At 42.4% G+C, this 15461-nt stretch overlaps 2 protein-coding genes across 5 annotated transcripts; both read right to left on the reverse strand.

Moving 5' to 3' along the window:
• Positions 1 to 691: 691 nt before the first annotated feature.
• LOC103702786 (protein GRAVITROPIC IN THE LIGHT 1-like) lies at positions 692 to 9427 on the reverse strand. 4 transcript variants are annotated; one of them, XM_026802874.2, is made up of 6 exons: positions 9154 to 9427; positions 4583 to 4647; positions 4370 to 4417; positions 4165 to 4292; positions 3995 to 4090; positions 692 to 2366 (listed from the first exon to the last, which is right to left on the reverse strand). In XM_026802874.2, exons 5-6 carry the CDS (start codon positions 4065 to 4067, stop codon positions 1060 to 1062), a joined length of 1380 nt encoding a protein of 459 aa, XP_026658675.2. In that variant the 5' UTR covers positions 4068 to 4090; positions 4165 to 4292; positions 4370 to 4417; positions 4583 to 4647; positions 9154 to 9427; the 3' UTR covers positions 692 to 1059. The 4 variants fall into 4 exon arrangements, with proteins under 4 accessions (XP_026658675.2, XP_008783568.2, XP_008783571.2 ...); XM_008785346.4 differs by lacking the exon at positions 4583 to 4647; XM_008785349.4 differs by lacking the exons at positions 3995 to 4090; positions 4165 to 4292; positions 4370 to 4417; positions 4583 to 4647.
• A 2738-nt stretch (positions 9428 to 12165) lies between these two features.
• On the reverse strand, positions 12166 to 14027 carry LOC103702787 (cytochrome P450 94A1-like). Its single transcript, XM_026802919.2, has 2 exons — positions 12443 to 14027; positions 12166 to 12410 (listed from the first exon to the last, which is right to left on the reverse strand). Exon 1 carries the CDS (start codon positions 13951 to 13953, stop codon positions 12454 to 12456), a length of 1500 nt encoding a protein of 499 aa, XP_026658720.2. The 5' UTR covers positions 13954 to 14027; the 3' UTR covers positions 12166 to 12410; positions 12443 to 12453.
• Positions 14028 to 15461: the final 1434 nt, after the last annotated feature.

A 15461-nucleotide genomic window follows, 5' to 3' on the forward strand; every position in this document is an offset into this window, starting at 1 on the left:
ATCCCACCATCCCATGAGCCATTAGAACTTATATTTGCTCCATTTTATTTTTTATATGTGGCCACCTGGATTGCCGTGCACCTTCTTCCGTGGTGCTTAAACTACTAGAAACATTCAACTTAAAGCTAGCAGTAATTTATTCACATATTCTCGAGGAAACAACCATGAAGATATTCCCACTAAGGTCTGGGATTACTTACTTTATCTTTACGAGATTCTACGTGACCTCAATAAAGATAAGAATCATGATGATCTTCAAATGCTTGGTTCTAAAATGAGGAGCACTCATGGTTCTAAAATGCCTGTCACACCAAGCTGCATGAAGTAGAATACCAAATTAAAAATATTTGGAGTTCTCAACCCATAGTTCCTCTAACTAAAACAAGTAGCAAACCTGTCCAGTGGTAGGTACTCCCAGAGCCAGCCATGTATGTGCATCCACTTTTATAAATGCGCATTTCAAAAAATTACAGGTTACACAACCCACTCCATAATATTCACATAAGCAAGGCAGGGACAGAAGTGAGAATCAACAACCACCGAGCAATGAAACCTATTAAATCAAATGCTATAATTATCATCAACCTGAATAGCATAATGAAAATCAAATGCTAGAAAACAACCAAAGAGGAAGGAAAGAAATAAGACTACTCAAGTTAGATGTTCAGGGCTTGCACAATATCCAGACCGATACTATAAACATGAACAAGTTTATATGGTAATCCTCATCGCAGCGTTTGGAAAGCAAGTATCAAATAAGTCCACTGATTTAGCATACAATACAGATATTTAACAAACGGTGCTCAACTTATATCTACAATTACTATCTTGCACCGAGTACAATACCAATTGTAACTAGCATACAGCAATAAATCCTTCAATATTTTCAATTTACTGTCACAGGCATGCTACAGGTCCCAGATCCTTTTAATTTTCTCATAACCCTTAAATTTACAGTTACAGACGAACAACAAAACAAACCATTGACTTTAGCTATCGAACAACAGAGATAGATGATGATTCCCACTTCAGCAAGAACCTCCCAAAATGTATCAATCTTCATTCAGCACACTCAACACCTGAAAGGTACACCTGGGACTGTATAACACTCCCCCCAATCATAAAACCTGGCATCACCATAAGCCCAACTTTAGGTCTTTGATCTCCCTCGCCCAAAATAATGTTTTTCACCACACTTTCCATATGAACCTCCGAGAACTCACTCCCATTTCTCACCTGAAAAACCCTAACTTTGGGATCAAAGGAATATGCCAATCTGTGCAATGTCCAAATTGACTTTGCTAACTTCAGAAATGCCTGGTAGAAAGGTGTCCTAGGATGCCCACCACTCATCACATAGTTCCTCTGATCCAGATTACCAAAGAAAGATCCCTCCATCTTCGGGTGCACAACCATCAAGTACTTCATCCTGCAAAATTTTCCAAAAACTGAATCTGGGTTTTGGCTCAATATATCCAATGGATCCATGGCTCTTACAGCAAGAAATTGATGGAAGAAACCCTCATTAGAAATTGCAAGATTGCCTGCCTCAACAGAGAAACTCTCTTCATGGAATCCACTGAACATTCTCTGGCAAATATGAGACTCAAATGCGTACTTTTTGTGTGACCTTCTTGCATAGACAACTGCTGGTTCAATTGCATTGGCTGCTGCATCAAGGTCCCACCCTGCTGCTTTCATCATGTTAATTAAAGGCTTTGAGAAATCATGAATGGATTTGTATGCAGTATCTACAGCAGAAGAGAACAAGTTTGGGGTCAATTCAACAGAGAAGTAGTTATTTTCTTCTTCAGAGTCCTCAGGTTCCTTGGAAAGCAAACCCCTCTGCTTGAGTTTCTTCTCAAGTTTCATCTTTCTCTGAGTTGACTCCTGAATTTGTTGCTGCAATTGAACAACCTCGGAGTCTCTCGTCTGAATCTGTGACTGAAATTTTTTTACCATGACCTCATAAGTTTTTAACAGGCTTTGCTGCTCTTGTATTTCCGCAACTAGACGTGAATCTTGTGGTGTTGCTGATGTGAGCTTGTGGTGGTTTTTATCCCTATAGGAATGCTTGAGTTCAGACAGCTTCATGAGCTCCTCTATAACAAGCTTATCAGCAGCTTGAATCTTGTCTGGATCATAGGGAGTATGAGCTTCCTGGAGTTGAATATATGCTGCTTTCAGGGAGGAAATGTTATTAAAAATCTTTGATACGAGGGCCTCCATGGAGTCCTTATTCTGATTCACACTCTCATCCATTGGTTGAGGATAAACCTTCTGATTGTTGTTATCGTGGTTCTGCATTTCCTTGGGTCCTGTTCTTAGCATAACTTCCCTGTAGGAGCAGCTGTTCCAGGGAATTTCTGCCAGATGACCAACCAGGTTTAAGCTGTATAATTCCTTGTACGTAATTTAATAATTTAGAAAAGGATCTTTGTCACTAATTTTAGCACAATCATATATATAGCATTTTTCTATTAACAGCTCAAGTAATAAGACACCTGTAACAGAAACTTATGATCATATTGTATTATCAACTGATCTATCATGCCAAAACTTGAGGACAACAATAACGTGTCCTTGAAAACCTTTCCAACACCAAATGTCAGCAGAATAAATCTATGAAAACTTAACATTGCTTAAATTGTATATCCTGTGCAAATGTCAGTTATAAGGTACCGGACAGCGTGGATAAAATCATGGGTGAGATATAGAATAAAAGACTTCCAAGATAGTAAGATCGAGAATGGACAAAATAGATATCAAAAAACATAAGATGGTAAATTTGATTGATAAATTATCATGTGCTCACCAAAATTCATTTGGCTCAAAGATACAACAGGTTCAACGAGGCTCTATAAACTTTATTGTCCATTGAACATGGCCCAGGGAAAGGGATCCCTACTTCACCAAAATTCGAAGTACAAAGCCATGAATGAAGTCTTTTCCCATTTATAAGGCCAACCATTATAATAGGTCAAGCATAGACCAGTCCTAAAAAAATTTTTGATGACATTATTCCGATGCCCAACCATAACTCTTAGGACGCTAGTTGGTGTGAAGGGTGGCATAACTTATGGTTTTCCCTAAATTTGTAAAGACTTTAAATGAGAAGAACACAAGTTTTGAAATTCAAAACTACATCCATCTCTAAGGCATGAAGTCTAAACCAAAATTGATGGAAGCGCAATCCCAGAAACAACATATGCAGATTCCTAAGTCCACTAACACAGAAAATGATCACTTTGGTTTTTGAAATGCAAACACGAAGGGGACTTATTCTCCGGGGAAAATTAGCAAACACCGATACATGATGCCGCACCTTTGTCTGTAACAAAAGGGCTAAATCAGGGTTATATCCTACCACTCCAACAACTGGTAGAGAAATTTTGGCAAATGACAAGTGGACAGCTAATGGAAAATGCAAAATCTCATCTGTCACATGAAAATTCCAGTTAATTTTACAATACATATCCTTAAATCCCACACAATTGGATTCATTTCCAGCTATAATTAATATTTTATGCATTATATAAAGATCCATTTTAGAGTTTGTATAGTTTTTTTTATAAAATACCAAGATTATACTTTAGTTGGTATCAACTCGATCATAAAAGTTCATCTTGCATGCAGTCCCAAAAAATCCAAGAGGTCAAGAGTTAGTCCTTTTCTCAAATTTATATAATCAATTCCCCAAACTATTCACTTTTTTTTTAATATGTAATTGTTACTCGGTTTAGTTATCTTTAGAGCTAACAGTTGTAAAAGATGGTAGTTAATTTTACAAGCCGTGTGGCTTTGAATGCGCAAAAAATTAGCACGAATGTCCAATGTGGGACAGCCAATGCATGAATGCCTGTCACTGTTGATATATACTTCAGATGTAACGAGAGTAATATATTAATACCAAACATGATGATATACATCTTTGTCATGAATACAACATGCACTAACACACATATCCCTATTCAGAGTGAGGATAAGTGTCAACCTGCAGAAAGAAACAATAGTGACAAAGATGCTTGCACAACCAGCTCCTCCCCACTATGATCACCCGGCGTCATTAACTAATCACCCCACCGCTAATCTATAAGGTAAAAATGAGGCTGAAATAATTTTAATGGAAAACTATGCCATAGATTGCTTATAGTTTCAACTGACTAGGTAATGGGGGCAGGGCACGCTCAATAAGGGGTTTCAAACTATCATTTAGCAATCCCAACCTCTGTTGTCCCAGCATCTAAATTAGCTTGCTAAAACTTTGGTCTCCACAGGCACTGAGTTCACATCTGCAAGTTCCATGCAAGAACCCTTTACTAACCATTCTCCTCTCGAAAACTTAATAGGCACCTTTTCTAGAGCTTACCTTTTTGTTCTGCAGTTGCTATTTTTGAGAAGCAGGTTTATGAGTTTCCTGTGGTGGAAAACGAAACACATTGGTGAATTGAATAAACCCTTGAAATCTACAACAAAAATGAATAAACATGACATTCGTCATGGTGTCAAAGTTCTATTTTTTTAACACTCAAGTTCCACATCCTCTATTTCATCAGCTTCTATAGTTTGCACAATGTTCAACCTTGTCCTCTGTTCCAGCCAACTTCTCTTCCTCAGCTAGCACATGTTAATCCATATCGGACTGACCTGCCATTGGAGCAAGACTGGGCATCAGTTATGGTCGCAATACCTCTTCGAGCCCACTCATGACGCACCCAGAATAGGAAGCAATGAGAATGGTCTGCAAAGATCCTTAAGATTACCGTCGCAGCTTAAGTTTTAGCTAAGAGAGAGCTGGTTACAATGTTATATGGTGGAGCCACGATACTGCATCGGAACTAGCCTACTAAAGGGGCAACTTCCATGACAATTAACAATTATATCACAAAAACTATAATTCTTCCAGCATTTGGCATATTCATAGAATATATAACATCTACTAGCTACATAAATTTGCCAGCAATTTGTACTTCAGCACACACTGACTGGTGGATCTTTTCTCAAGCAAGAATAGGAAGAAGATTTATCACGCCTCGGAAATTTTGATAAATTTCCATCTATCAGAATACTACTCGTATATTGATTTTGTTGAACATTAACTCCACTTCTAAATATACTCCATGATTTTTCACTCACTTTCTCATAACATACTGCTTACACACAACTTCTGAAGTTAGGGAACTCCTACTAGCTTCTTTTGTTTTCCCCTTATAGACAATTGTTAGGCACGAAATACTGTCAGTAGTTATCTATTTACAAGTCACGTTACATGGGTCTGACTAGATGTGTCAGGCACAAGTATGTCTAGAAGTTGAATCCATCAGAACCCAGATCTTAGGAAAACTTGCATCAACAAAAAAGAATTCAAAAATTAAATTAAGGGGACTTCCAAGTGCAACTCCATAATTCTGCACTTGTTTAGTTGTTAGCACTAAGGGTAGTCAACTGAAAAAACTACTTTTGTATTGCAAGATAATAGCATAACCCTCCGTTTGCCACAATGCATTCTTGATGATCGTAGACCATATTTAAATAAACAAAACTCAGAGAGTGCTCGAAGTCACAAGGCTTCCTCTGATAGATACAGTCATTCTTCAGTACATATACACATCAGCTCTCTCCAAATTCTGAATATTGTTCAAAAAGAGGTATCTATCAATTCCTGAATTACCCAAAAAAACAAGTGACAAACAAATATAATTGAAAATACTGTAACTGTTGATGTGACAATAAGCATGTATCAAAACCCCATTCTTCAAAGGGCAATGCTGAGAAAAACACCTAATTAGAACATTCACCACCATTATTTTCCATACTGCCGATGGAAAGCACACGATGCCTTCATCCTTCATGTGGTTCACTCAGGGATAACTGTGGTTTCATGACAAAGAAAACCCATCTCCTACTCTCTTCTTGTTCTTCCTTTCCCTCCCCTAGTAGAGATGGTAAATCCCTCTCTCCCATGCAAAATAGCAGGAACATCAATAAAGAATAGGTAGCATATGTTGCAGAAAAAATGGTAATAGTGACATTGAGTCAAGCAACTTCTACTCCATCCCACGCCCACCTCTTTCATCTCTCTGTTAAGGTGAAAAGCAAGTCAACTTAGGTCAGGCTTGTGTAGAAAAGTTAGGATAGACTGTCCAGCCCTCAAAGCTTGCACTAGCACCTAGATGATGTTATGTCAACATGCATATCTTCACCAGCTAGTCAAGATAACATAGCTTGAAAGTTCTTGTCGAGAACAAACTGATGAAGCCCAACCATTTATTAGCACGAGACAAAATATACTAACAACTATTTGAGATGGCATGAGCTTACCTGCATCGCCTATGACAAAGTATGACAATGATAACCTTCACTAGGGATAGCTTAAACCATAAGTTATACATACATATCCAATAGCATTGACTACCCACAAGACAACAAAACAAATATATCTCCATCTTTCATGTTGAAAGAATATCCTTTATTTCAGCAAACTATATGTTTGAGCTCATACAAAAACACTAACCTTCCACAAGAACTAGAAATCAGTCAGAGTATGTATAGAAAATTTCAAAATTTGGCATATTAATGTTTCATATTAGATAACATACTATGATTAATAGCCAGCAAATATGAATGATGAGATACCAAATTAACAAAAAGAGAAACTAAAGAAGCTCAATTAAAAGCACAAATTTAAATCTAAATGTCGATACAAGATGGAAAGTCTAGCCACAGAGACCTACCAATCTATCCAATCATGCATGCATTCTACTATAAAGAATGAAAGTCTTTATGAGGGCATTGGCAAAAGACATGTCCTAAATTTTATGTATTTCCTTTTTTGAATAAAAGAAATACAATTACAGTGAATCTCTCTCTCTCTCTCTCTGTGTGTGTGTGTGTATTATATATGAATACAATCCTTCTTATAAAAAAACCCCTTTTGATTCTATCATCTCAGTGCAACAAGGAGTGTATTTATGAGTTCACACAAAAAAGATCTCATGGGCAAAAAATCTACTTCCAAACAAATTTGCTTGATAAGAGATAGAATCATAATGATAAAGCATTCCTTTCTCTCGAATTAATCATGTGTTTTGCACACAACCATTAACTTTTGCATCAGATAATAAGATCATAGACATGCCAATCACCAACTTATCACAGAAAATTTATCTTGAATTTGTCGAGCACAATATATACATATATGTGTGCATGTATGTATCCATACATTTTGCACACATTTAACTTAGAAAGGGTAAATAATATAATTGAAAATGATCTTGACTTCCCTGCACCACTCCCTATTTGTGGACTGCCATGAAAAGATTCCTTGATTACAAACACTAAAATCAATTAGAGTAATAATTCAACCACTTGCTGCATAGACTTAAGCAGACATCCTTTAATTTCTTTATGATCTAGTGTCCCTAAATGAAAGGAAAGTGAAGAAACTTCCAACAAGCAATTGCACTTCCGACCAAGATTTTAAATACCAGTGGGATGGCAAGGCATCTTAACATCCTAAGTATCCGGATCTAGGCGACCATGTATGACTAGTTGAGAAATAGATGGGGCAAAACATCCAACTTCCCAACTATTGGTAAGCAGGGCATCCCATTACATGGAAAAAATGGGACAGCCCGGCCCCATGATATTAAAAACTTTACTTTCAGTTGTATTTGTTCATTGATACTACTCGAGCCACAACTTCCAACTCAAATGATAGCAGAGGCAGTTTGAACAACCATCAGAATGTCTGGTGATGTTTTCAAGATCAACTTTCTTTCACCTACCTTCATTTCCATGGTTCTACATTCTTCTTACATGGATAGCCGACTGAACATTTTCTATTTCTAATCCCTCTTTTTCCCGATGCATGTAATCTTAGTCTTTAGTATACCTTTAAATGAAAACCAAAGATTGCCGAAGTCAATACTAGCCATCCTCGTATCATCATTGGGAAGTTAGATTTCTTTTCAACAAATGTTTGAAAAATCTGTATAACCCATCCCCCCAAAACATGTCCTTGGATCTTACTCTATCATTATTTGAAAAACAGCATGAACCATTCCCCTCCAAAACATGTTCCCAGTCCTTACTCCACCGTTATAATTTTCCTCAGATAGATTATTTTTTTTCAAATCCTGTAGCAGCTAGCAGTGGACCTGCTAGTTCCTTAAGTCTCAAACAAATGCAGAACCAAAAGGATAAAAGCACCAAACAAGTTCATGATCCCAAACTGGATTTAAAATACAGTTTTGAGCTCAACCATGCACTTGTCATCCTACTGGGAAATTACAAAAATCCATTATCTCTTGGCATAATCATAACTAAAGCATTTTATCAAAGCCACTTTCCATCTCAAGCACACAGAGACTAACAGAGGTCTAATCATCTTAATCAATACTCCCTTCACCGAGGGATCAAAAGGACCATAGACTCTACCCACTTAGTCTCACCAACCTTCCAAGAATCACACCACTATTACTCTCAACCATACAAGAGTATCCACCTCTGCAGTATAAAATGAATAATACCGACCAAGAAAAGCACATACTAAAACTTTTTCATTCTTTCTCTGTGCTTTGCTACAGCTTTGCTTCATCTTGATGTATCCCACATTACCATTTTTCTATTCCAGCATCCAAACCTATAGTAATCAACAATGGAACCTTCATTCTTTAACTATTATCTGCCTCACCAATCAAACATGTCCCATAGTTGCACATTCCGCAGCGAGAGGAAGATTTGACATACAATCAAGACTGGAATTTAGCAATGAACCGGCACAATTGATGCTTATTTTAAAGCACATTTTGGATTGGAACTAAGGATTTATGCTGAAGGCTCGGACGCTGACCAAGAGTTATCTTGATCTAGACCTCATTCTCTAGTTACAGTTCTAGACAGAATATAAGATAGTACTGCTAACAAAAACTTTAGGTTTAACCTTGCCTAGGAATCAACGGCAAGCATCTATTAAAACGGGATGCAAAAGCACTCATTGGGTTTTCCAATTCAAAACAACCCACCAAAAATTTGAACAGAAACTACGGAAAAAAGAAATATTGTAAGTAAACAATGTGATGAAACACTGAGCAAAATTGATGAAACTGATGAAAAGAGAGAGACAAAGAAAATTATTTAGAGAAATCTTACGGATAGGCTGTTGATGGGCTTCAAAATACGATTTTTAGGAGATTCTTCGGCTGAGAAGGAGGAGGGGTCTCCACCGCGCTACGCCGGCCAAAGCGGGATTCTCTTAGCCAGAAGAAGGTGAGAAGGGAGAAGGGCGGCGCTACGCCGGACGGCGGCGGTGACGGCCGTGGGCGGCGAAGGCTCCGGCGGAGATCGCGTCTAGGGTTTAGCTCTAACAACGAGGAATGCGGACAAGAAAGAGAGTCTTGTCACCGACTCACGGTAAAGGTTAGTGGCCGGGACTGGACCGTGGGTCTCCGGTTTCTCATAACGAAAGCGGTGTTGGGCACGTGGGATGCACGTGAGTGAGAGCTGGCTGTTTTTCTTTTTTTTTTTTTTTTTTTTTGATCGCTGAGAGACGGATGAGATCCGATTTGACTTTACAGGAATTTCGGAATTGTATACGTGATTGATGGGTGCACCCCAACTACGAGTTGGTGCACTTTATCAAAAAAAACAAAAAAAGAAGGGAGGTTAGGGCAGCCTTTGTTTTTCTTCTTCTATTTTGCATTGCAAGGTTTTAAGTCATGCATTCTATGGTTATAGTAGCTCCCACTAGAACTATTATTAATCATTAAAATAATTATAAAGGTTTTTAGTTATCTTTTCAATGGAAAATAGCATTTTGAACTTTCAATATTCAAACAATAATTATTATAAATATTATATACTGATATTAAATAAAGATTAATAGGAAATAATAAAAAAAATATTATTATCTATCCCTTCACTTTATATTGAGTAAAAGATATTATTATTTTTAAATTATACAATCAATTTTGGAGAGCGGGCGAATCTCCAGCGGTGTCAGAGAAGAACCAGGGGTCACCGAAGCCAGAGGTACAATTGCTGGGAAAGACACCAACGCTTAGGCGGAGAGGGGGTGGCAGACGGCTCCCGCTCACCAGGGTCCCATCCATTCCTAACCTTCGGCTCAGGCACCTTGGATGTGTAAGGCCCATCCACCTAGGTATTTCGATCCATGCCACTGAGCCAGCTCGAGTCCGCCGAGCATAGGCCCACTCCCACTAACCCTATTGCTGGGCTCCTGGCCCTCTTATTTGAATGACCCAGGCTTAATTCCACCATCGCTATCTTTGGGTCGGCCTACACAGTGCCCGGCCCAACTCTGCCTGAGTTGTCAGCCGAGTCAACCAACTCATTCAGTGGGTCAAAGCTCGACCGGGCTCGACAGCTTCCCTGAGTCACCCCAGATCCAGTGCTCGAGTCGGCTCCCTTGTCAGTCTGCTGGTCCTTTGAGGGTGATCATTACCACGCACCCATCCGAGTTCAACGACGAACCAGGGGAGCTCAGACGATTAGGGAGGAGCATGGCCGTAAAAACAACGATTCCGAGGTTGACTCAGTTGTCTTCCCCGGCCGCAGTGGTCCCTTCACAGCTTATGACGGTCGAATCTTCGTAGCCGCCAACCAAGTGCCAAATATCGGTCTCCGAGCCATTTCATCGAAATTGGAATTCAGCTCGCCGTCGCCCCCTCTCCCCTCGGGCCCCAAATCTCCACCCGTCTCTACCACCATGGGAGCCGGGGACCGCGTCCGATCCTGCACATCCTCCTTCAGCTCGGCGTCAAAAACTTGCAAGCAGCTTCGACATGCCTAATTCACCCATATTCGTAGCAAAAGTCGGAAACATTTTCGTACACAAATGGCTACCACAAAGACATTGAATCTACCCTTGATCTGGATTCTAGGCAACAGTGGTGCAATGGTGTCAATAACCACCTTAACCCTTGCAAATCTCATCATCCTCTGTTGCTCCGTGATACCATTGGCCTGTTGGCATCGGCAGCGATCTGCAGGATGATTTTTCTCTCCCAGTACTCCACCAGAAGCTTTGACATCCGGATCCAAACCACTATCATTTTCACTGTGTCCGGCCCTAAAACAAAGTCGGAAACCTATGACTCCATAGCTAGCAGCTGCCCCGCCACCACCCAGGGGCCGTCGGTGAGGGTGTTGTCCCAGTCCGCCTCCATCTTTAATCAGAGGGCCAAGTGATTCTCGACGAGTGAAATGGCCTCCATCTCTTATTGAGTCTTCTCCCGTAGTGCCACGCCCTGGGCCACCCACTCCGTTAGAACCCGGCGGCCAAGGCTCCAGATGTCCACCGCCAGGTTCTCCCAAGCTTTCCTCAAGGTTTCAATCCGATCCTCCGATAGTTCGAGAACCTACGTGAAGTGCCGCTGGAGATTCTCCACATTCTCCTCTGAAAATCCGGTGCGTCGCCCATCCCCCCGACTTCGCCCAGTGCCGGCGGTCCTCGACGGCTGAGCCGCCCACCGCCTTGCCCACTCTCTCGGCCATTACCACAAATACCTAGAAACTTGATCATGCACGACTATTGATGCAAGCACGCGCTCGAGTGAACTTCCCCCTTCCCGTCTCGTTACTCTTGAAAAAAAAATGGGGGCAACTGTAGAGCTAGTCCGCACTGGCAGCAAGTGTGTAGCTAGTTCGCCATTTGAAACATCCTGAAAAGGCAATTTGATGTCACCGATGGTAAATTCGACTTTTACACCCCAACCGCCACAACCTCTTCCCCCCTACAGGTCCCTGGGTATGAATGGAAGGGAATCTCCCATCTCTAGGAGAAAAGCCCAATGTTATTGCACATGTGTTCGGGGTGCCTCATCACTAAGGGCTCGTTTGGTTCGCGAGAAGCATTTTTTCTTTTAGGACTATGATTTCTGGAAATAGATTCGTAGAACTAGGAAAGTACTTTTAGTATGTTTGGTTGATCATGGAAAAGTGACAGATTTCCAAAATATTTATGTTTGGTGTGGTCTTAAAAGCCTTATCCTATATTTCAATAAGCTTTAAGCTATTATGGTTATCTACATTGCTAAAGAATTATGCTAATTCCATCAAATACATCCGATAAATCAGCAAATGCATGGCTTCTTACCAATATGGTTTCCGCTTTTCCCTAGGCATCTCAAGCAATGAAATATGGAAGAAAAAAAAAATCATAAACCAAACGAGTCTATAGTGCCAAAAGTACAAAGACCACATGAATACGGTAGGAACATCGTACAGAAACCCTGCAAATGGTTATTTACCTGCTCATTACCAAAAGAAAATAGGGGAAATTACAAGTTCCCCAAGAAAATATCATCCACAGGCTCGCTTGGACCATCTGCACCACAAGTCCACAACGATAACGACCACAGGTACGATACACCGTCGTGACCCAAGATTTTTCTTTTTTTTTTGGGTCAAAAAGAGAGATTTTTCTTTTTGTTAATGATCAAAAGCTCTTGCCGTACCGGCGTTTCCACCCTCTCTCTCTTTCACTTTCACCGGCAGCCCACCCTTCATCCTCAAGATGGTGGTGAATTCAATCTCCCTCTCCTTCTCTCCCACCACCTCGATCTCGAACCTTTCAATGACGCTCGCTACCACCGCCTTCATTTGGGTGTACGCCATCTCCTTTCCCAAACACGTCCTCGGCCCGGCGTGGAACACCGGAAACAGGAACGGCCTCTTGGGCTGGAACAATCCATCGCCATCCAGCCATCTCTCCGGCTTAAATTCCTTGCAGTCTTCCCCCCATATCCCCTCCATCCTCCCCATTGCGTACGTGTTATACGTCACCGACATCCCTTTCTTCACCGCCGTCCCGTCCGGCAGCACGTCGTCCGCCGCACACTGCCGTGGCTGGAGCGGCACCGGTGGATAAAGCCTCAAGCCCTCCGACACCACCGCGTGGAGGTAGTTCATCTCCCTAAGCTCGTCCAGCGTCAACGTGCCGCCGGGGGGGTTGTGATGTCTCGACCGGACCCAGCTGATCTCGTCCAAGATTTTCTGTTCGACCCCTGGTCGGGTGGAGACCAGCCAGAGGAACCACGCCATGGCGCTCGACGTGGTGTCGCGCCCGGCCAGCACGAAGCTTATGATGACATCGCGGAGGAACTCGTCGGAGAAGGCTCCTTCGGAGATGAACCTCGAGAGGAGGTCGCTGCTGCTCTCCATCTCCTCTGTCTTCCTCTGCTTACGTTCCTTGACGACCCCCATGGCAAATTCGTTCACCGTCGCCAGCTCCTCGCCCAGTCGTCGCTCATCTCCGATGTTAAGCGCCCGGCGGAGCTTCCAGAGGAGCCCTGGCTGCCGGAATCTCTTGGCGCTAATATCCATGGCCACCTCGAAGGCGTGGGCGAATCTGCCGGTGTCCTCGGTCTCACCCTTTAGACGGGCGGGATCAACGTCGGAGGCGACCTTGCACACGTTATCGAAGGCAAGGCGGTCGAGGAGGTCCTGGAGGTCGAGGGTCTCGCCGGCAGCAGCGGCCTCGGAGAGAAGGGGGAGGAGGCGATCGACGGCTTCGCGGTGGACGTTGTCGAGGACGAAGTTTCGGATGGTCTTGGTGTTGAACTGGAGGCTGGCGATCTTGCGCTGGAGCTTCCAGTGGTCTCCGTCGGTGTTGAAGATGCCGCGGCCGAGGAAGTCCTCCAAGACGGTGACGGCGTCGCCCTTCGGGTAGTTGTCGAACTTGGTCTTGAGAACATGCTCGATGTTTTTGGGGTTGCCTGTGATTATGCCGGAGGGGAGGATGATGGTGTTGGTGGGGCTGGCGAGCACCAGCTCCGCCGTCCACTCTAAGAACCGGTGGCCATTTCTGACCATTTCCGAGAAGCTGATCTTGGTCGCTGAGCCAATATGTGATTTGTTCATTCTATGGAGTAAGTATAGGGAGAGGAAAGAGAGGAAGAGGATGGGAGGTAGAAGAGGAGATAAGTCCATTTCTTTCTCTCTTCTTAATTCTCGGAGGTGGTAGAATGGTGTCTGAGGAGCCGCAGCAGAGGATATATAATGGACTCGTTTGGTTCGTAATTTTTTTTTAAAAAATAATTTTTAAAATTATATTATCTAAAAAATAATTTAAATATATTTAATTAATCATAAAAAAATAGTTAAACATCTACTATTTTAAAAAAATTATATGAAATACCTATTATATTTTTAATAAAAAAATACCTAGTTTTTAACGAGTTAAAAATATATTTTTTTTAAAAAATAATTTTTTCTTGGTAAATTTTTTTTTTAATTAAATTAAAAATATTTTTATTGTTTTCTATTTTTTTATTAATTGTGTGTGTGTATATATATATATATATTTCGAACCAAATGAGTTCTATGTGTGAAAACAAAGGTGTAGATTGGAGACAGCTTTTCAATGGTGGAGCCTGCTCCGCTTTAATAAACTAGATGACTAGCTCGGAAAGCAAAGGGAATTGCAAGTTGCTTTGCCTTCATTACCGCGTCGCACAACAGTTGACGATGCCGACGCGGAGAGGCAGTGCCGTGATGGCACTGGAACGTCGTGTCCATAAGTGAATTAAAAAAATATAATTAGAAAACAAAAAGAAAAGCTTCTCTGGAACTCTCTTCATCCACCGCCTCCGGCAACATCGCCGCTATCTGGAAACACCCCCTAGCGAAGCTGAAGCTGGGCCACTGGGGGTAGACCGGATCGGATCGAGGGGGGCGGGGGAGGGGCTACAAGGCTAATAGGCGATGGGAATTTGGAGTCTTTTATCTCGACTGGGGGCTTAGATTAGGCTGGGGATCTGCCGTTAATTTACTGGTCGAGGAGGGAGGAGAAGGTCTTGAGGGTGGCGAGGAGGGATTCGAGCGTGGGAGTGGTCATTGAGGCGCTCGAGGACGGAGAGGTAACCGGTGGGGTTGGCCCGGGGTCCGACAGGAAGAGCCGCTCGCGGCCGTGAATGGCAACGCCGGGGCCGATGGCGGCGGCGGCGGCCGCCTCCAGGGAGGGTGCGGTGCTGGGCCACCGCCAGATCGCCGTTCTGCGTCGCGTCGGTGACGATGAAAGGGGCGGACACGATGGGTGGAGGGGAAGGGGGAGGACGGTGGTTTGGGGTGGGGGAGAGCCGGAACCAGAAGGTCCAACCGAACCACGGTCCGGTTTATTCGTTTAGGACACGTCCGTCTCGCATTGGCGATCCGCTTTCTCGCGGAAGCCGGTGCACGGGAGGTTAACCACGTCCTGAGAGTACAAGCACCGGTAAAGTGATTTTTTTTTTTTTTTTTTGTTTTCTTGGGGTGGGAGCACAGCCAAAATGTCAGGAGAAAATGCGGGCTCAAGTTGCTTTTTCAAGTTGCTTCTCTGGTTGGCTTTTTCAAGTTGCTTCTCTGGTTGGCTTTTTCATCGGTCTCGCCGAACATGGTTGCCGGGCACATGAGCTACGTCAAGGATGGCGCACTTGACGTAATTATAACAGCTGTTTGCC

The sequence above is a fragment of the Phoenix dactylifera genome, chromosome 5 (genome assembly GCF_009389715.1).
Source record: "Phoenix dactylifera cultivar Barhee BC4 chromosome 5, palm_55x_up_171113_PBpolish2nd_filt_p, whole genome shotgun sequence".
NCBI classification, from domain to species: Eukaryota; Viridiplantae; Streptophyta; class Magnoliopsida; order Arecales; family Arecaceae; genus Phoenix; species Phoenix dactylifera.